Here is a 21,896-nt window from a genome sequence, read left to right as displayed (position 1 = left end):
GAAACATTTAAATTCAAAGAAATTACATTTTAGATAACTGAAATACTGTGAAGAACTCCAGAAGTAAACTCACGAGTACATATGCTCTGGGACTGGCTTAAAACAAAACGGAAGCACCACTCGATTCCCTGGAGCGGAAGAGGATGTGGAAACCGACGACGAACCACGTTTATGGGAGAAACTGCAGCGGTGGACTGGAGGGAGCTGTTCAATAAATTTCAACACTCTTAAATTGGCAATGCGATGCAGTGGCATGCATTCCCATATACCCATATCCACAACCCATGGACATGGGCCAGTCCAGGAGTCGTACGTTAAAGCGGTGCCTCCGGTAAAATTGATAATCAATCAAATGCGGCGCTGACGCGGCCAGGCACTTAATCACTGTCTGGTTATCCTTTTTGTTTCGCTGGCTTAACTTTTATCAATTACGCCTTTTTGCGACTGACAGAGATGAATCACGGGAAATCAGCATTGCATTGCACACAGCACCGCGCGGCCTGCTCTTTATTAATTCAATTAACGCCACTGCTCTGGCAATTGGTGTGGAATTAGCCATCGGGCTCAAGTCAAAAGCCGACGGATCAGGTGCGGCTTGTGTCCATAATCAGTTGGGGAAAACCGCAAGGCAAATTGAGAACAACAATTGTAAGTTTCCTGGCAAGTGAGCAAATGTAGTTTTCTTGTCAAGAACGAGCTAGTCAGCTCTTGAGCCATTGTGCAATTAATAAAATGTCCGAGTGAATTGAGAGCAACCACAGCCGGAGATGACTTGAAGGCAGCTCCTCCTTCTTCTCTTCCACTTGGTCCCTCCGGTCTGTTGACATGTTGTGGTTGGGCTCGAGAAAAGTGCAAGTTCAATCAGCATCTACAATCGTCTACAATCGACAATCGAGAGTCGAGACCACAGCTGCTGGGTGTGTCCACTCCTCTGCCGGATTCAATTACACAAAAGCCCCAAATCAAAGCAAACGAAATTTGCCTCCATAATTGGGCTCGCATAAATCAGAAACAGACGTGGCGGACTTAAGGCTGTGAGGGTTAACACGTAACCAGTAGATATCCTGGCTCAGTAACGGGGGTGGCAAAGTTAGAGATGCACTAATATACCCGCAAGTGGAAGAGGAATGAGTTCCGAATTATGAAATTTTGCATAGTTTGAGGCAAAGACAAAGACAAACACGGGCACAAACACAAAGGCTGCCCCCAGACAGGAGTCAAATAATTAATGGCCAACCCGGGAAGGCAAACAAACAAGCTTAAAACGAGCAAAAACACAGCCGAAACTGAACCGAAACGAAGCGTAGCTGGAAGGAAAAAAAACTCTGGAAAAGAGTAGATCAACTTGAAATAGAAGTTTCAAATGCACTTTCTTTATAAATAGTGAATTTTTTAACTTAGAAATTTAAATGTTTAAAGGCATATCTACTGTTCTAAAGGGATTATCTCTCAAATACCCAAAGAACTCATTAAAAAGATCTTAAAATCTCTTTAGAACTTCCCCAAAGAGAATGATACACCTAAAAGAAACTTAAAACTAAAACTTATATTTCTTTAAAGAGCATTTATAGAATCTAATATACTAGAAAGTAAACCCTTTTATAAAGTAAGAGTACCTTTTGCAAGGGAAGCGAGAAAAAAATACCCGCCAAGCTGATTTGCATGAACAGAACGCGGACTTCGGTGGGAGAAGCACCGGGTCTGGCATGGTGGAGGATCATGTGTGTGGGTCTGGGCAGCTACGGCGGTTGCCGTCAGTAGCTTGTTATGCATATACTGTCCTCTATCCAGAGCTCTGGCTGTGCCACGCCCCCTCCTGAGTTTGTCTAGACTTTAAGTTGGCTAATAGCCGACACTGATGCTTTTATTTTCGGTTTCCCTTTTTTTTTTTTTCTTTTCTTTTGGCCTTGATACATGGCGTATGGACCAAGCTCTTTGGCCAGCCAGAAAGCCAGAAATTTGTAGTAAACCGAATTTTCACTCTTGTATTACTTATTTGGTCCATTATTTGTCCAGAGCATGGCTTTCGCTTTTATTTGACTTTGGCCTTTTGTGCGACGCTTTTTGTGGCCCAAAACGAACTCGGGGACTTGATAATGAAATACAAACGTGGCTTCTGTGTGCAAGAGAGTGGGTGAAAATCCGTGGGCATAAAGCTTATAACACACACAGGACATAGGACATTGGGCACAGGCCATCGGCGGAAGCAACAGGAAAAGGACTTCATTCGAGAACCAAACCGAAACTCACAGCGAGAAATCATAAATTAATCCGATTTAAGCAGCTCAGTAGCTTATTTTTATGCTCCCAAACCCAGGGAGCTTTTGTTATTTAACGGAAGTGGAGGACTTATATTCCTGCCCATGTCATGTGTTGCATCTTGATGAGCCGAGCTACTGCTGCGGCAGCATTTAAAGAGCACCAATTTGTTTGGCTGTGGCTCAAGGGTGAAGAGGAGCCGGTGGAGGCGGTGACATGATTGGATGCTGACGATGACTGAGATGACGATTTGTTGTCAAGGTAGAGGAGAGTCCTCGAGTTGGGCTAAGTGCCGGAGTTCAGTTGAGTTCGTTGGGGTTTTAGTTCCGCTGCAGAGCAAAAGAGCTGAGCTTGTGTCCTGGCAACCAAGGAGCTCAGCAGATGAACACAGAGAAAAAATATTAAACTTTCTTATTATATTGATGAGAAAAGGAGAACTACAGCAGAAGGCATTTATTTCTCAATTTATATATGAGTTGCTTGAGATTATTTAAGCTGTCTGGAGTTTTCTCTCCGTGTGGCTCATTATGAGCAAAGTTTTTACGCAGTATCCTGCGAAGGAAGATGCGGCTTAAGTGCGCCATTCGAAATTCAATTGGGCTTGAAGTGTTCGAAAGGCAAAAGGCAGGCAGCCAGGAGATGTCGCACTGCCGGCAGGCAGATCACTCATCTCTCTGGTTGAAAAAAAAAAAACGCACCATGGCTAACGAAAACGATTGGGATTTGTCCAGCTTTGTTTTTCGTTGTGTAATCCATAAATATTTCCATTTCAAATTGCACAAATTGCGTTATGCATGCTCTGTGATTTTCGCATAAATTCCAAACACAAATTTGTCCCGACAGTTTTTCACCCCCATTAAATGCTGGTCTAGCCAGGACCTCCTGTTGCACTTTTAGGGCCAAACAATGTTGTTTAGTGGCCAAAACGATGACATAGAGACGAGAGGAGTGCGTGCTAATTGGCAGAAGCGCTTCAATTTATCCGATTTTAAATTAATCGAAATGGCTTAATTCCATAATCCACATTTCGTGTTTTAAGTTTTTGGTTTTTTTTTTTTGTTGTTTGTTTTGTTTTTAAATAGCTCAGTGCAGCAGCTCAGAAATGCCGCATAGCATTGACACAAAAATCCACAGCTGTTTAAATAGAAATTGCGCATTTAGCGCTGGCCACGCCCACCAACCAACCAACCGCCCACCGTCCCCTCAAAAAGCCAAAAACAAACAGAGAAAAAGCTCGAACAGAATTTGTGTTATTTCGGAGCGTAGAGAAATATTTACAGATTGTGTGTTGTTTTGGAGGGGATTGCAGAGACTATGAGAACATGAGAATGAGACCAGGGGACATTATCGGAATTTAAATCAATACTATGGAATTATTTCGGCAATAGCTTTATGCAGTAACAATAAGGCAATTCTCTTTATTGACGTTCTCCCCACTTTTAGCTTCTGATTAGACTCGCCTTCGAACAAAGGTTCTTATCGCAGCGAGCTTGAGTCATAAACGAAATTGCTGTGGCTCCCGTCAGTTGTGCTCTGGATCGGGCTTCTATATATGATGATTCACAGTGTACTATACTCTCATAATGTCCCAGGAATTTCAAGGCTTTTGAGTGAGTGAGAGACTGTGATTAACTCAAAAAAGTTAGCTCATGTTTACGCGAATTGTTGGAAATGTTTGTGTTTTCGCTGACGATATTATCAGCAATTAGATTAGATAGAAAGTGGTACAGTTCTGAACAAAGACCAATGTATACATATATAACATAGTGAAACGGCAACTGCATCCATTAAATGGTCATTAATTAGTTACAGCCTTACACTCGTGTCTCGCACTGCACTGTCAATATGGAAACCACGTAGGATATACATATGTACATTTATTCCTTCGACATTTTCGCGCCCCGCAAGTGCTCATAAAGTTGTCAAAATGATTTAGCAAAAATTGTTGCTGTTGCGTGTCGCCACAAATGTAAAATGTTTCGAGATCTGTTATGAATGTTTAACAAATTTTTAGTTGTGTTTTCAGTCCGTCCATCTGTCTGTTTGTCTGTTCATTTGTGTGGGTTTGTGTGGCTGTGTCTGTTCGCATTAATATTGCGAGAGGAAATTTGTTGAAAATTGGGAAAAATACGGTTTTATTTGCTTTTGGGTAACGTGCGCAAAAATCGCACGTAAACGACGACCACAAAAAGTGAAACTTATATCCACGGATTTATTTTTAACAAACAAAAAAGAAAATAATATAGAAGTATAGAAATAATATAGAAAAAAAAACGAGAGAGAGAGAGAGCACTTAAACCCATAAATAAATGAACTGCCCAACTAATATTCGCTTTTCATGTTTAATTTTCATTTCTTTTTTGTTGGCAGCGGCGAGAGTGTTTTCCAAAAACATATTCCATTTGTTGTCAATCGAATTAACTGGTGATTTTTCCACCACTCTCTGATTTAGCTTAAACAACTAAATATATATATAGTTTAGGGAGTGTTCTTCACTTACCTTCTGCACCAGCAGGGGCTGGGCAAAGTCCGTGCCACCCTGCAGGCGGAATCCCCAGGGCTGGGCATCGAAACGTGACAATTTCACTTGCAGCAGCTGTGGTTGGGCCATCTTCTTTTAGCGCAGACTGTAAGAAATCCGAGAGATTGTCGGTTAGTTATGCTTGCTATCACGTAGGCGCCTAATTAATGAAATCAAAACCCCGCCGACGCAGGAGTCACAGAAGCAAACACAAAAAACAAAAGATACAGAAAACAATGGAGACAGACGACCGGGATTGCTCCTTTTTTGGGCCACTAATAAAGACATTATTCAGGCATGTCCAGGCTAATCCTGCCAGCAGTTGGAAGGCTCACATCCACATTCTTCATTTCGCCCATTCATGTGCCCCAAAAGCTCCACCTCCACTTTCCACTTTTCGGTTGCCAGATGCAGCTGCATGCGGAAAAGCTGCTGCTCCTGATGCTCCTGCTGCTGCGTCGTTTTGTGTGCCAAACTGAGCCAACATATTCGGCTGACTGAATGCAGCCAGGCAGCCAGGAAAGTGCAGGAAAAGTATGATCAACTACAGGGATATCCTGTAACCCTTGTAGAAGGAAAATGGGAATATATAGAAGGGGTTTGCAGGTATGTGAGAACTATTTAAATAGTCTGCACACATCTTAGACATTTTCTTAAGTATTTGTATTCCTAAAAATACATAAAACATATTACTAACAGAATTATAAATAGTCTTGACCCAGAAATCTTTACATATTTGACTTTGAACATGATTAAATTTATGAAAAATATGTAAAATCTTAAGAGGAGGAAATCATTTGTATAAAATTTAACCATCAAAGCTACTTAACTTGTAGATTGTTCTATAAGATATATCTTTGATGTCAGGAATACCCCAGTTATCTGGTTTTTTGTAGGTTTCTCGACAAAACGAGTTAAACTTTGTTAGATATCGCCTTTTTTGCTCACACACATACACGTATCCCTAGAATGGGACTAGGACTAGGACTGCGAAAGGCCTTGGTGCAACGCATCCAGAACCATTCTGCCCATTCCCTTGCCCTTGGTGGCCACAGTGAGTGCTGTAAGTAAGCGCACCCCAAAAACGGCACATGGAGCCGAGCCGTGTGTTGTAAGTGTGGCTTACACGGGTTCCCGTCTTTCTTCACCTCCGTGCCATCTGCTCCTCCTTCTGTCCATGTCCTCCATGTCCTGCCTCACTTTTTTCCCGTCATAGCTTTGTAATTTGTCCGTATGTATGTATGTACGTTAGTGGTGGATCCAGGAAAAAGGGGTCAGGGGAAAATGGAAAAAGTGGGCGGTACATGGGTGTCTGTTGATTTAGTTTGCTGCATAACAATTTTGCTGAGTGTTGTGTTTTTTATTAGCAAAGACACATTTGCTCCATGCCCCCAGTCCCTCTCTCTCTCTCCTCCGGCACAGGAGACACTCAAAGTGGAAGTAACTACATTAAGCTATTAAAACGACAGCAGCTGCCAAGCTGGGAGGAGGATTGGGTGGAGGAGAGGTCCTGAATTCCAGGGATGGAGCAGGGGATATCCGCACACATATGGAAAAGAGACATTTTAGCACACACAGCAGTTTAATTAACGTTAAGTGCGGGTGGTAATGGCTCCATCTCGAGTCCAGGTCTCGGTCTCGGCTCGTGCTCCAGGTTTCCGGCTCGAATTCCTGCCAAGAACCGGAACAGGGAACACCGAGCACCGAACACGGGATCGGGATCTGGGAGGGGCACAGGCCGTAACACGTTGACGGCATTTGCATGTAAATACTTTGTACGCCATGAAGTTGGGCCAGTAGACGCCCCGGCAAACCAACTGCACATGCACGGGAATAATTTAATTAAAATATTAAATAAATGCGGAGTGGATCGGAGGCCGGGGCAGAGAGAAAACCCTTCCACGGATACGGATTTTCAAAGTGCCAGACTGAAAGGGACTAAAAAGCGCAACAACACGAAAGTGCAAACACGAACGCCTCCACCTCCCTCACCGCCCACCAGAATGGTGGTTCTCATCCTGGGCTCTAAAGAAGTCGTTTTCAGTCCTGGCTAATTACTGGCTCAAATGCTCTTGCCAGAAGGATGCTCTGCGGCTGACAAAATGTCATCGGCGATTTAACACACTGGGAGATGTGGAGCCCCGAGAAGGCTTTCTGGAGGTTTTTATATTACGAATTTTTGGGATTCTATTCGCAATAACACTGAGTAAGATAGCTATATTTATACCTCTACTGGGTATTATAATTTTATTCAGAAGCTTGTTACGCCATGAAGGAGTCATTTCCGACCCTATAAGTCATATATATTCTTGATCAGCATCGAAAGCCGAATCAAACTAGCTACCTCTTGCGTAGAAAAAAAATGTGTTCAAATTTTTTCGAAATTTTATAAGGGCTTAAACTTAATAAAATTTTTAATATTTTTTTAACTTAAATTGAGCAAGTAGATTTATTATCCTAATTAAAACTAGCACTGAACAGTTTTCCGAATTAAAATTATTGCAGTTTTAGCTTAGTTATGAATATTTGAAAAACTATGTTTTTCACAAAAATGGTTCTATAAAAATATTGATCTATATTTCCCATAAGGAACATATTTTATGTATTATCGGTGATAACTGATGAAGGAGTCATTTGCGACCCTAGAAATCATATATATTCTTGATCAGCATCAACAGGCGAATCGATCTAGACATATCCGGAAGAAAAAAAATTGTAAAATTTTTTTGACATTTTTTTATGGGTTAAAATGGGGTCATTCAAATTTTCAAAAATTTGAAAAATTTGAATTTGTTTGAATTATAAATTTGAGTATGCAGATTTATTAACCTTGCAAAAACTAGCCAAGAACAGCTTTCCTTGATGAAATTAATGCTATTTTGGCTTAGTTATGCGTTTTTGAAACTTTGATTTTTCCGAGAAAATTGTCATATAAAACAATTGATAAATTAGTTATGGTCAGTTTCTGATGCAATCTTAAAGTGTAATTGCAACTGCATGGATATAGAAATTTCAGCTTCCGGAAGTTAGTTATCTCATCTGTTTTAAATATAATTTAGTGAATTTAAAGGTGAACATGCAGTTAAAGACTGCCCAAAAACAGCTGCTACGTAGTCAATTATCTCATAGAACCCTTTTAAGTTACTTAAGGAAGTTATAAACAAAGAAAAGACTTACTGTCTGTGAGAAATAACAATAACAATAACAACCAATTAGATAAGCCATTTTAGTTTATTTCATTTATAACATAATCTCTTAGTTTCATATTTAAAAACTTAAGAGAGAAATTCGTGCAACTATTCCCCAGAAAACATATTGCTTTAACTTATTTCCTCAGTATCTATTCAATTACAAGTTTCTTTAATATGTCCAAGAAATAATTCAAGATGTCTGATAAACCTTTTACTCACTCTATATTCCTTTCGTCGCCAGAAAAAGGCCACCTAATAATAAATGTAGAACATTTTCTTGTCCCCGGATTAGGCTCCTCTCTTTATGCCGCATCTTGCTTGACAAAAACCCTTGCCGTAGTTATTCCGCCTTTGGGTCTGACCCACTTTTCATCCCGCTCCAGACTCCCAAGTCGGCCTTGGGCAAACTGCGGAGCAAACTTTCCATATGCAAGGCAGTTTGTAAACAAATTATTTGATCCTCAAACGGGCAAGTTGCTCCGGCAACTTATCAACTTGACGCCGCACAAACAGCACGGCCAGGCCAAGCGGCAACAAATCCAAACTTGGTCAACCATGTATCATTAACAAAGTTGTCCAGTTGGCAATCCCATTGCAGCTTTATGACTAATAACCAAAATGCCACAAGGGGCTGAGGCTGGAGGAGGAGGAGGAGAGCCTGTCCGGGGGACACGTACCAGCGTAGTCCGTTTCCGGGTACAGTGAGCCATCGATACCAGGGAGCCGCACACACAATAGGCAGTGTCAGAGAACGAGTTATCGCTAATAACTTTTACACTCACACACAATTGGCAAATTACAATTTATTTATGTGTGTTTCAGACCGCTCCACCGCTCTCCCTCCGAAACTGCAAACTGCAGTTTGCATTTGATTCAGGGTTGAGAGCAACAAATCAATTTGCATGCGGTAATTCCAAAGATTTATTGCCAACATTTTTTTTTTTTGGTATGAGGGCGTGGCATTTCTGGCATGCAAAAAACTGAAAACTGAACAGTTTCGCGGAGACCGAAATTCGTATAAAAGTTGGCGCGTTTGGGGAAAATTGTAAGCCGATTTTCTGTCACCGTTATGGAAATGGCAGGCGCTCATGAGTTGCCATTACCAATGGAGGAATCAAATTGATTTTGGCTCACACACACACAGTCGTCATTAGCAGTTGGCTCCCGCCAAAAAGCCGGAATAATAACAGAGAGTGGGTACAGAACAGACAAAGGAAAAAACTGCGAAACCGAAACCAAACTGGAACCATCAGCATTCAAAGTCCATGATGATCATGATGATGATGATGATGGTGATGGTAATGGTGAAGCTACTGCCTGCCACTGATGATGTCATGGTGCGGTGATAGCGGAGGGGAAACAAAAAAAAAAAAGAGTTTTGGGGTCACCAATTCGATTTGGCCATTTCGCACGGTGCTTTACTATGGAAAAAAATAAGATCTCAATAGAAGTTGTCTACTAAAAGTACGAATAAAAGTTTCCTAACAAAATGGGTTAGTTTTTGCAGACTTTAGCCGGTTGATTTAATCCATATAAATGGGAAAATTTAAAATCAAAAGTAAATTTGCTGAATACTTCGGAATTTTCGAGAACAAAATGTACAATAATTTGTACTTGGGTATAGGGAAATTTTCTAACAGAAATATATTTAAGATGCTCTCTTAAAATGTAAATTAAAACCACATTAATCGAGACATATTCTCATCATTTGCAGGGTTTCTTTGATCTTGATGTTTAAATAAGGGATGCTTATTTTAGATAACCAATAGATATTAAATTCCACAGTTAAAATGAAACAATATTACAACAACATTACTTAACTTGCCAAACTTTAACTTTAAATATCTCATCTCTTTACTATTTACCTTCACTTTGAAATTAGAATCCCTTCCAAAACACGATCCAATACCAATGTTTATTCCGGAATATCTGTTTATCGAATCCAAACAGCTTCACTCTGTAATGTGGCAACTAATTACGTGCTGCAAACTCCAAACAAATCGGGCATTAGGCAAACATTGTGCATTTGGTTAGCTGGCCATTTCAACACATTAATAAACTGCATAAGGGAACAGCTCATTAAAAGCCACTCGAGTGAGGCAGCAACAGCAACAGCAACAGCTTTTCCATTTCCCATGCAGCATTTCCCATTTGGCTGCCTGCTGTCAAGTGGTCGAGCCCCAAGAAAACTACTTCAAAGATGTGGTAGCTTGTGCTGCTGCTTCTGCTTCTGCTGGTGATGTGCCTGGGCTCTTTGGGCCAAACAAAAGTGAAGCCGGAGCGACATATTCACCCACTAACTGGCAGAAGTTGGAATTAGGAGTGGAAAAACGCAGACTCGACTGCCGGGAATAACAAGCCATGCAAATGCCACACAAACATAGCACATAGCATATCGCACATCCATATGTGTGGCAAAGTGCTCTAGAGTTTCTCCCGGGGATTCGGGTATCCCGAAGCGGAGGGCAGCGCCAAGTAGTGAACGCGTTGATTTCGCATTTATGCAAATTTCACGTACACTTCAAACTGCTCAACGTTTTTTTCTTCTTGTATTTTTCTTTTCCCCTTGGTTATTTTTTTTCTAGCTCTTTTTTCACAGACGCGCTTTTGTTGGCCAGGCCAAAACTAAACTTTTGGCTGCTGTTGAGTGAAACTGAAGTTGCTGGCTGAAGCAATGGAGTGGGGAAATCGAGAAGGACGGGGGACTTGAAGGGGGGAATCGTAGAAATTCTGCCTGGGGGCGAGTGATTTTTGAATACCGTTCAGACAGCCCATAGAGTTGGGTATATGGGATTAGCGTAGCATGATGCCGATTGAGGTAACAGCCACGGATCATCGAGCAGTTAAATGGTTAAAACTTTGGAAAGAAAGTTTATTGGCTAATGGGAAATTATAAAGTATTGTATAGTCGAAATGAAACATATGAGAGCGAAGAAGATAAGAATGTTATGCTTATGCTTATCTCCCTTCAAATATTGTTTTTAATTTATACTCGTAACTATATTGTATAGGAATTTCGTTTCATTTTTCGCCTATGTTGTTTTGGTTTCTTTGTTATAGCACGCAAACAATTACTCAGTTGTTTTATTTGTATAAACTATATCATAATATGACCTACTTTGCTTTGACTCAGTTTGAGCAAATCGTAAAGTTTGTGTACAGATATCTTCTGATCTTATACATGGAAATAAGTAGTTTAAACTTCGTAAGTAAATGTTTCAGAATATTATAATATAATTTCAGTATTTCTTTCTATTATAAGCCTAATTATTAACCAATATATATAAGAAATATATTGTTTTACCTAAATTATAGAAGGGCTTAAGAGTTTATAAAATAAAATCTATTTTTATTTAATATTTAAAGGTATTTTAAACCAATTTAGATTTGAATAAGATATTTTAAAGTTTCAGCTTATTGAAAAATATATCTTGTTTTCTAAATGGTATAAAATTCTTCATAATTTTTTAAGGTTCATAGATTGTCTGTTACTCTTTGAGGAAATATTTTCTTGACAGAAAATTAAAGGGTATTCCTGCAGTTGATAGTGTTCTAAGCTTTTTTCAAGCTTCCTGCCTTGATGCAATGTGACGTGACGTGACGTCATGTGTGCGCTCGTGCTTGCGGCTAACAGGACATGTTTCGCTCCTTCCACCTCCCCCCCCCCCCCTGAAAGCGCCTCCTGATCCCCCGCTGACGACTACGACGACGACGCTGTTGCTCTTCAGTCTGTCTAATGCAATGCGCGTGCTAAATGGGCGTAACTCAACGGCTCGACGACTCGACTCTTTTTTATTTTTTACTTTTTCCCTGTTTTCAGTTTTTTCTGTGTATTTTTTTTTTGTACATTTTTTTCGCGGCGCTTATCAAGCGCTGAAAGCTGAAAAAGTTTTTCACTCACACCAGCACACGTCTGCAACTGTCAGTGCATCAAAACACTTGAGTATTTGAAAAATAAGCAAAATAAAAAAAATATATGCCGAGGGGGGAGAAAAGGAAAAACAACAAGGGAAAAGCTTTTCTTTTTGTACTGCGTGCGTGTGTGTGTGTGTGTGCTTGTATGATATTTTTAATATTTTCGCAATAGGCGAGAGAGAGCGGGAGACAAACAGAGAGAAGCTGACAAAAGTGACACTTTGCATGCATTCTTGCCATTTCTTTTGTGATTATTTTCTTTGCTTTTCAAGAGCGAGAGTGAGAGAGAGAGAGGGAAATGCAAGTGACATTGAATGTGGCAGCCATGGAAAACCCCCCTTAGATGCACGGCACAACAAAAAAGAATGCAGCTCGATATCTATTTGGCATTCGCACCATGAAGTAGACCAAAGTTAAAACGAGACACAATTACAAAAAAAAGATAAATAAATTAAATGGTGCTTAAAGTTATACCACTGCTTCTAGTTTATACATCTTTAAATAATTATTTTAATTTAAATTCAAGAAAACAGTTTTTTGACTCTTGGTATTTGACTTTATTTTGTTTTAAATGCTTCTCAAAGAAACTCTCACAGGATCTCTTAAAAATAATCTGCCTTCTCCGATATTGCTTGCACATTGCAGGCAAATTGTGGGAGAGAGAGAGAGGGAGAGTGAATAGTCTCAATATCGTAAAACTGACGATATAAAGTTCCAAGATCACTTTGAGATATATTATTATTATGCTTAAAAAGAATATTCTACAATATTTCTCTCTCTGTGCACCTTACAGGTGTCTTTTAGATTCTTCCCTATAAGTTCATTACCTGACTGTTTTAATCCCCTTTGACATTCCTTTAATATACCAAAACTGCAGTGACTGCTACTTTTATTCCATTATGCCAAACTCAATATATAGACCCCGTGTATATATATTTTGTGCACATTTCCGCACCATTTTTTATTGACATTTCTTTTTTCTCAATTGGCAATTTCAAATATTTGCCTGTAATTGCATAAATTTTCACAAATAAAATATGTAAATTCTACCGATACAAACATATAGCATTCCCCAGAGATACACACACAGAGAAAGAGTGAGATAGTGAGATAGAGAGAAAGAGAGAAAGAGAGAAAGAGAGAGAATGGGTCAGTTTATGCGGCAATTTGATTGCTTGTATATGGGAATTATAATTGTGCTATGACTGTGCAAAAATTGATTAATATTTCGCGCATATTTTCTATGAGAAATGTGAAATTCAATGCGAATGCAAATTATAATCAGAGATAGTTGTTGCCTCGACGGTTTCAGTATGCCGAAAATGCAATTTCAATGCATTCACCTATTTTCATCAGATCGCAGGAATTTCAGGCATCCGTTCGCCCAAATGAATCAACATGAGACACCGACATCTGACGGGGTAAATATTTATTAAGTAAAAACTGCACATAAGGACGAAGTCAAAGAGTCATTTTCAGATACAGATACAAAAATGCAGAGCTGAAAGATATGACACATTTTTTTTTTTGTAAGTAAACCGAATTAATATGGGTAAATTCGATTAAATATTACATTATTTGCCTGGGCAAAATGTAATTAAATATATAATAGAAAACAATCAGAAAACCAAATCCCATAAATTAAACTCTCGGCACAAAGCACTCTCGGCTTTGGCGATTAAACAAATATCAGAGAAAAAAAAAAAGAGTGGTGATAGAACAAAAAACGTTCAATTTTAAATCTGTCACTGGAATAGTTAATGCCATATTAGTTGTTCTGAGCTAATAAAGCGTAATTATCAACGCATTTATTTAATTAGCCGCACAAAGTGCACAAAACAAAGCCCCTCAATCAGTGGCGTCCTGCTTGTCCCTCTTCCCTTCGATATACTATGTATTTCTACAAATTGTGCGGCATTTATAATGACAATTTAATAGGCCCGTCAATCTGCAGCTGCTGTTTGTACGTTAATTTAATTTAATCCCCCCTATCTAAGTGGAAACTCCAAAAGGCTTTAAGTCGATGGCAGTTGTCGTAAAGTATATATTTTAGGGCACCCATGCTACATAGTCCAGAAATATATATATACGTATATATATATTCAATCGACCAAACTCATTATGCAGTCAACGAGATTATCGGTCGGAGACAGACGGACTGCGAATGGATTTGCCATTTGATTTAACAATAATGAACAAAATGCAATTAATTGAAAACTATTTTCATGCTGTCTCTGCTCTGCTCTCCTCTGTTTTTTCTTGTTTGTAATTACCTTTTGTGCATAATTGGTAGGCTTTAATGGGTTAACAAAATGCGATTAACCGAAATGCAATTGCGAAATGCAAATTTGTCGGAACGATGGGATATATGGATATATGCCCCCTCCTAGTCTGGGGTTAATGACAGGTTTGGTAGGGCCGTACTTGCCCCATAATTCTCCATCAAAAATAGGAGCAATGTTCCACTTGTTGCCTGCTCCTGCCACGTCCCTGTCCTGTGACAGTTTACAAAGTGCTGCAATTAAGGCTGACAAAGTGCCCGGCTCCTGTGCGCCAAAAAGAGAGAACATTGTGAGAACACTCGAATGAATTTGTTAAGACATTTTCCTCCCCATGTATCTTGTATCTCGCATCTCGCATCTCGTATCCCGTATCTGTTGGATACGAATTAATCAAAGACTAAGTTAAATGCCAGGCATTTGCATTTCAGGCCGTTTCAACAAACAATTTGTCAGCCTTCGTAATGGACAGAGGCAAGTGTCACATTCGGATGTCTGTTAAAAATACATATTTTTTCCCCCCACAACAAACTGAGCGCCGGGAAAACTATTTCGGTGACAAACGCCACTTTTATATTTCATTCTCCTTGCCTGCACAGAAAATAATATAATGAATATTACCTAGAAACAAACCAGAATAAACTTGATTAATAGTAATTGTTGCAATGCAAAGACTCTAAGCTCATTGCAAATGAGTTAACCTTCCCTTTGGGTGCCATTTTCTTTCAGTGTCTTTTAGTAATTGGAGCTGCATTGGCCAGCCAGGGGTTAAGGCTAAGTAAATTCTCATTGAGATGCCGCCCTCAGTTTCGCTTTCGCCAATCACATTTTTTGATATTTGTGTGACTTTGGCATTGACGTCTGCAGGGGCTGTCGATCGAAATAGACTTGGCCGCATAAATATCTCTCACGGTGGGCGGAAGGCCAGCATTTTGGGCCATTTTTGTTGTTGTTGTTGTTGTTGTTGTGATTTTTGTCCAAGGAAATGCTCTCGGATCGGAATGTCTTTAAAATTCCCAATCGCCCGTTTAAATGCTGGCAAATGTCGGGCAATTAATTCTCGAATATAATAAAAAATAAAAAGAGATGCACGTAATGCTGTTGTGATTTATGAACGCGCGCCGCATGAAATTTTATAATTTGTTCAACGTAACGTGCATGGCCAAAATAAATATTTTCCGTTTGTTAAATTCATAAACAAAGCTCCAGAGAGAGGGGAGGAGAGATGGGGAGAGATCTACTGAAGCTGGACCGGGATGATGCGGGCTTCCCCACTTAACCCTATCCCCCCCCCCCACATAATGCCAACTCAATCGCAATCTTTCAATGCGATGCGATACGGGGATGGGGGGGGTTTTTTGTGGCTTTGGCCAAGAGGCGATGAAACCGAAAATTGTTTGCCAGTCACGTTTGTGGTGCAGAAGGAAAAAAGAAAAAAGAGCAGTGGTTGTTGCCACTGGAGTCAAGTCTGCACTTCTCCATGGAAGATTTCGCGTCTGCTGTGGGCGTTTATTTTGAACGCACACTGGCACTGCGATGGTTATGTAATTGCGAGGCGTCAGATACGTGATTACTTTTAGTCAAATTGCTCGAAACTTCGCTCGAATCTTGAATATTGTGTAATTCCCAAGACTCCGCACATCACTTGCGATTTCGAATCGCTGCGAAAGTGTGCCACTAAAGAAAAATAAATAAATACATAAATAAAATGTTGGCCAGGCGAAAGTCATAAACTCGTTGGAGATCTGCTGGCAAAAGTTAAGGTCAGGGTTGCGGATCGAAGTGGATTTTAAGTAAAAGCCATTAAAAATTTACTATGGGAAATTAATTCCAAGAATATAAAACAAACAAATTAACTTAATACTGTTACTTAATAGCTGTTATTTATGGCATTAAGTAAGGAAATATGCTTATAGATCATTAAATGAGAAGAATATAGATAGAGTTCTGTAAGATTGTATTTATAAATCCTATAATCCTGGTAAATCTAGAAGTACTATACCCTATTCTTAAATATATAATATAATTCGATAACATCTCTTATTAATTAAAGCATCCCAAACATTCGAAGCATCTCCAATTCAAGATCAATCAAAATGAGGTCATCCCTCTTAACTGACTGTACAGTTCATGCCCCCAAGAACACACACTTCTTCCCCTCAACAAAGTCTGTAAAATGTTCTTTTGCGACATTCAAACCCTGAAGATTGATACAAAACGATACAAAAAAAAAAAACTGCTCGCCTTAGCAAAAGGGGGGCGAAAGAGAACGCAATCTACCATGACAGTTCACGAAGGTTAAATTCTTGAGAAATGATTTTCACAGAGACAGAGAGAGAACTGCAAATTGCAAATTGCAGACTACAAACTAAAGAAAAAAAGGGAAACAGAGCCATGCGAATGCAAGAGAGCGCACTAATTAAAATATACGCAAAAGCTGTTTGAAATTTTTAGAGCATGTCTCCCCTGTTTGTGGTACTCCTTAGGCCCCTCAAATTGTTGCACGAATCCGAGTCAAGTGAAGTCGAAAGCCATGAAATATTGTCACGCACCCGAGGAATACGGAATATAGGAAAATAGGATGTAAACGGAGAAGTGCCATTCTAATGAGCTCTGCAACATTTCCTCGACGGCCTTAATTTACGATCCCCAATGAAGGAGGAGGAAAACTGCAAGTATTTTAGTTGCAGAGAGAGAAAAATGTACAAGAAAGTATAGTTCTACACAGAAGAATGATACAATTACTTGTCCTTATTAAATTCCCTTTAAATTTAAAACGAATATCTAGGAAATCATTATGAAAACTTAAGTATTTAGTTTGTGTTTACTTTAATCCCACAACATCAGTATACGATGACGTCTTCTAGCAAATATTATTATTTTTCTCGAGTGTTTTGCTTCGTTGGGTAATTAATTTCGCTTTTTTTTAGATAGATAAACCCGAAGTGTAAACAAAGACGTTTCATTCATTAGTAAATTAACCATTACCTCAGCCATAGTTTATAGAACTATAATCTTATCTTGGACTGATTCATGGGTGTTGTGCGTGTGTGTACAGATTGATTCGCTTGAAGTATCGATTGCTTTACAGCTATTATTGGGAGGTGACCAGCCGTAACTTGACCGGAAGATAAGAACTGTGAAATGATTAATGGTCGGGGGGTTCAGTGACCTTCTTTCTACCAAACTAAAGTGGATAATCGGGGGGAAGAACAGGAGCGACGGGCGGGTATCAACAAGTTTTTGGCCATGGCTAAATTACATCACAGCCGAACTGCTGGTGGTCGGTGTTGTTTGCTGGTTTGGATTGGAAATGGCAAATGGACATGGAAGTGGAGAGCAACCACTGCGTATACGCAATGCCACAGAGAGGGAGCGAGAGTGTATAGACGCTGAAAATAGATCAAGCGAAAAGGAAAACCAAAGAGCAGCCAAGAAAATCGCGAAAAATTGCCGAGATAGCAGCATGAAAGAGCTGGCTTCATTAAATATGCGAGATATGGCCAAGTCGGCGACAATATATATGGCTCAAAATCAAATTGTTTCAAAATGTCTCAGAAACCGTGGCGCCAAAAACCGCGGCAATTTGAGCATTTTGAAGGAGGCGAAGAGCACAGGAGGCTGCGGCTGCTGCACAGGTCTCTGCGGCGGCCAACATCCGCAACACTTTCGCAATTCTGTGTATCTGTGTATCTAGCAGATATTGTATCTGCCGACTTCTGGCGCTGACTGACTGACTGAGCGAGAATATTCGGAAACAAATCCAATCCGCCAAGCAGCCATTTCGTGGCGCTATAAATAAACTCACCTTGAAAAGTTTCTAAAAATTTTCTTTTCGCTTTTTGACTATATAATTTTATTCAATTTCAACGAGCCGAAGATCTACGACGTATATCTGCTGTTCTCTGTGTATATCTCTGGCCAAAACTGATATATGCGTCAACTGAAATTCCCCTCCTGGATACGTTTTGTACACTCGCCACGGTGTGCCAAGAAAATTATTTTGCAATTGAATACATTTGTTTCGTAAGGGATTTTTACTGGTTGTTGTTGTTATTGTTAACCTTCACGAAATTCACACGATATATATATGGTCGAAATATATATATTTATAGGAAGGGACAGGGAAAATTGGTGATTGGTACACTGATTCATCAGTGATCCTTTTGGCTATTGTATAACCTGATATATATAAAGTATGTAATATGCACACTTGTTGTTAACTGTGAGAAGGGGGGGGTACTGACCGATTTATTCCGATCGGATGGCTTTAACTTGATTTCGATTCGATTCCGGATCGGATTTAGATATTTGGATTTGGATCTGGACTTGGTCTCGTATATTCGGGGGGGCCGTTTATTTGCGCTGCACTGGCCAGATGGTGATCAGTTCTTGGGCGACGTTAACTAAGCGACGATTTTCTCTCAACTAAAGCAAAAACCGAAACACAAAATTTTTATGTGCATTTTGTGCCGTTTTCGAATACAAAAATCTTTTCAACCACATCGCCGTCGCTGTCGGCGTCGCTGCTTTTGGGCCGTGCGAGAGATGAGGCTACTATATGGCTATATGGCGGCTATATAGACATTCAGAGTCGGTTCTCAATTCCGAAAAGCTACAAAGCTACAAAACGCCAGACGGCGACGACGACTACGGCGGCTGCCCATGTCTGTCTGTCTCTATGTCTATCTGGCTTTTGTTGCTGCCGCTTTTCTTTTTGTTGTTCCCAGTGCGATTCAGTTTGGTTCGGGATATATATTTTGCTATTTGGCTAATTGTTTGTATTTTGTTTTCATCCGCAAGCTTTTAACGGCACACAGCTAAATGTCGAGGTGCAAGAGGCAAAAGAAAAGTACGTTTCGGTACTGTAATTTCACGTAATTTGATAACTTGAGAAGTCTATGTAATATACTATATGTTACTTTAAATTAGTATTTAGGTTTCTAATGGTCTTTGATTTGTTTTTCTGTATTATTTCTTTAAATTCTTAACATTATTAATTAAAAGGTATCTCTAGAAAAAAGGGAAAATAAATGTATTTCGCTTACATGATAAACACATTAAAGATAACTTCACTCATTCTATAAATTATAAAAGAACTAACATAGAAGTTCATATTAAAGTGAATTCTTAGAGGGAAAAAGTATAAATATCATAAAAATAAGAAAGAAAGCTAACTGTGAAGCTAATATTTATGAATGTGTCACTAAATAAACTTAAAATATGTGCATTAAAGGGTACTTAAATTAAAATTTTTATATTGAAAATTTGTATATAAATTAAAATTTAAAAATACCATAACTAAGCCAAAAGAGCATTAATTTTAATTCGGAAAAGAGTTGTATCTTAGTTTTTATGAGTTTAACAAATCTACATACCCAATTAAAAATGAAAAAAATTATTTTTTTTTTCAATTTTTTGTATGCTAATTTATCAATATAAAATAATAAAAAAATCCAAAAATTTTTTTTCTTTCGGAGATGGCTAAATCGACTTGGCTTTTGATGCTGATCAAGAATATATATGATTTATAGGGTCGGAAATGATTCCTTTACTCAATTATACACTTCTAACTGAAATGAAAGGGTAGAAAACTAAACAATTGTAAATCTATAAAAATTCTTAGTTAAAAGTTATATTTAAGGTTTTTAAAACATATATTCTTGTTTCTATGCGCATGAAACGCATCTTCCTTTACGTCTCTTTGAAGTTGAGAACAACTGCAGGTGCTTTCGGCTGTTTTCGCTACTCAGTTTCGGCCGTTGGACTATTTCCCGTGATCTGATTTCCCTCTGACACACAACAACAATAAACACTGGGTATTCCATAATGGGAACAACTATGTTACCCCGGGGATGTGTCTGTTGTGGAATTCGGGTCACCCCACCGAAGATCCTGAGTGCGTGAATCAGCGGTGACTCCATCGGAGCGATGATCTATTGGTTCCATTATACATTTCCCAATAATCGATTAATCATTCCACCGGGGTCACCCTTTTGGGAAGATGTTTCCATCTTCCGCTTTGGGCATTTTTAGAGATCGAAGGTCGCTATAGGACCTGTGGTCTCCAATGAAATTTCAACAATTTCAATTTCGTTTGCCCGTAAAGTGAGCCATAAAACATGAACATGTTAAAATGTTGCCATGGCTTATAAAAACATACACAACTATATATTGTATTATTTTTTTTTTGCGACTGCTGCCGCTGCGTTGATGTGCTCAATCAAGCAGCGAGATGAAACGAATCGAATCGAGGCAAACAGTCCACAAAAAAATAATGCACGGAAAGCACGGCTGACTATGCGGATAAATATGTATAATATAATATAATATTTTGGATGTTTTATACGGGGCATAAAAAGCTCAGGCGAGTTAAACAAGAATGGCAAACAAGTAAACAAATAATAATAAACTTCGCTCCCTCGACAAAAAACAATTTCGGCTTTTTAATTAAATCATGTTCAGTGGGTAAAAATAGTATTAAAGAATCTCGCGCTGTGCGCAATTCAATCAAATCACTAAAAATAAATAAAAGAAGGCAACAAAAATAATTAATAACAGACAGAGACAAGCTCTCACGGTCGAGCGTTTGAGCCGATAAAGGTCCGGAACAACCGCGATATGGGCGTAATTAAGTTTAAAGACCGCATTTCGGTGATCTTACGATGACAACAACGGTTAGTTACACAACCATCTTGCGGTTAACACTTTTGCTTTTCGGTGCGAATGTGGTTTTATTAAGGGGCTAATTGCTCATATATACGTATATATATTGTATATCTCTTTAATTTTTTGGGGGGATGCTGAGTCAACGTTTTGGTCCATGATTCACACAGGGCTCGAAACCGGCTTTTGGGCCGTTTTAAAAAATATATTTGTATATATTTTCCTTTTGCCATTATTTATTTTGGCCAAGACAACAACACTTACACTTCACTTGCACTTGTACTGGGAGTTGTATTTTTCTTTGTTGAATTTCGATTACTGTTTAGTTCTTGGTTCTTGAATTCTTCGCTTCTTGAATTCTTCGTTTTGTTGTATTCTTTGTATCTTGTATCTTTCTGCTGAGACAACCGCGCGCGTTCGTTGCGTTCGAGCGAATGAGGGCTGCGATCGCGACGACTTGTTGGATGGAGTCGCACTCGGGACGTCGCACACACAGATACACACCCACACACACACACTTGCGCCACTTGCTCTCACTCTCTCCTTCTCTCTCGCACTCTCTCGTGCAGCAGCGGGAAAGCAACAGGTAAGCAAACTGCCGAAAGGTGTGTGCACATGTATCTGTATCTACGTATCTACGTATCTGCGTATCTGCGAGTGCCCGCTCGAGAGCGTGTGCTGCTGATAAGATAAGCGCGCCGAAAAAGCGCTACGCAAACATAAACAAATAACAGGCAGCGGCGGAAAACTCCTGCGATTTTCCTTTGGTCGTGATAATGACCACATAGAGAAACGTGAATCAATAATTTGGCCACGACCGCTGTCCGGCTAATTTGCCGCAAATCGAGCTGTTTTCGCTGTTGGTGCAAAATCTATATTTAGGTTGTTGCATGCCACTGCCACAGCACTGCGAAACTGGTTCCTCCAGTTTCCTGATAATCTGGGTGACGGCTACACAACCCAAAACAACACACAACACCCCGGATTCTGGCCTGGGCCAAACGCTCCGCTGCCTGCGAGATTTTCCTTTTTAGCGCCAAAATACAAATTCAAAGGATCTTTTAA

General features: G+C 39.5%; 2 protein-coding genes across 51 annotated transcripts in view; one reads left to right on the top strand and one right to left on the bottom strand.

The window, feature by feature from the left end:
* The window catches only part of Zasp52 (Z band alternatively spliced PDZ-motif protein 52), a 61,089-nt gene extending 39,818 nt beyond the window's left edge, over positions 1-21,271 (bottom strand). For 16 of the 47 annotated variants that reach the window (XR_015270349.1, XR_015270352.1, XR_015270351.1 and 13 more), the window contains exons 1-2: positions 18,413-18,736; positions 4,760-4,886 (exon numbers count right to left, since the gene is read on the bottom strand). Coding sequence is in view for 41 of the 47 variants with exons in the window: in XM_086826763.1 (XP_086682889.1) it covers positions 4,760-4,870 (111 nt within the window). In the remaining 6 variants the exon portion in view is untranslated. Of the gene's footprint in view, positions 1-4,759; positions 4,887-18,412; positions 18,756-21,095 lie in introns of those variants that run through there. The other 31 variants (XM_020945415.2, XM_086826759.1, XM_020945414.2 and 28 more) reach the window with 6 other exon arrangements.
* Positions 1-21,896, top strand: part of cGlr1 (cGAS-like receptor 1) — an 89,530-nt gene that overhangs the window by 5,446 nt on the left and 62,188 nt on the right. The window lies entirely within an intron of this gene.

This window comes from Drosophila serrata, unplaced genomic scaffold, assembly GCF_035046125.1.
Source record: "Drosophila serrata isolate PLE 108 unplaced genomic scaffold, ASM3504612v1 contig_165, whole genome shotgun sequence".
Classification (NCBI taxonomy): Eukaryota; Metazoa; Arthropoda; class Insecta; order Diptera; family Drosophilidae; genus Drosophila; species Drosophila serrata.
Note: the sequence above shows the minus strand (reverse complement) of the source record. Positions and strands in the feature narration are given on the sequence as shown.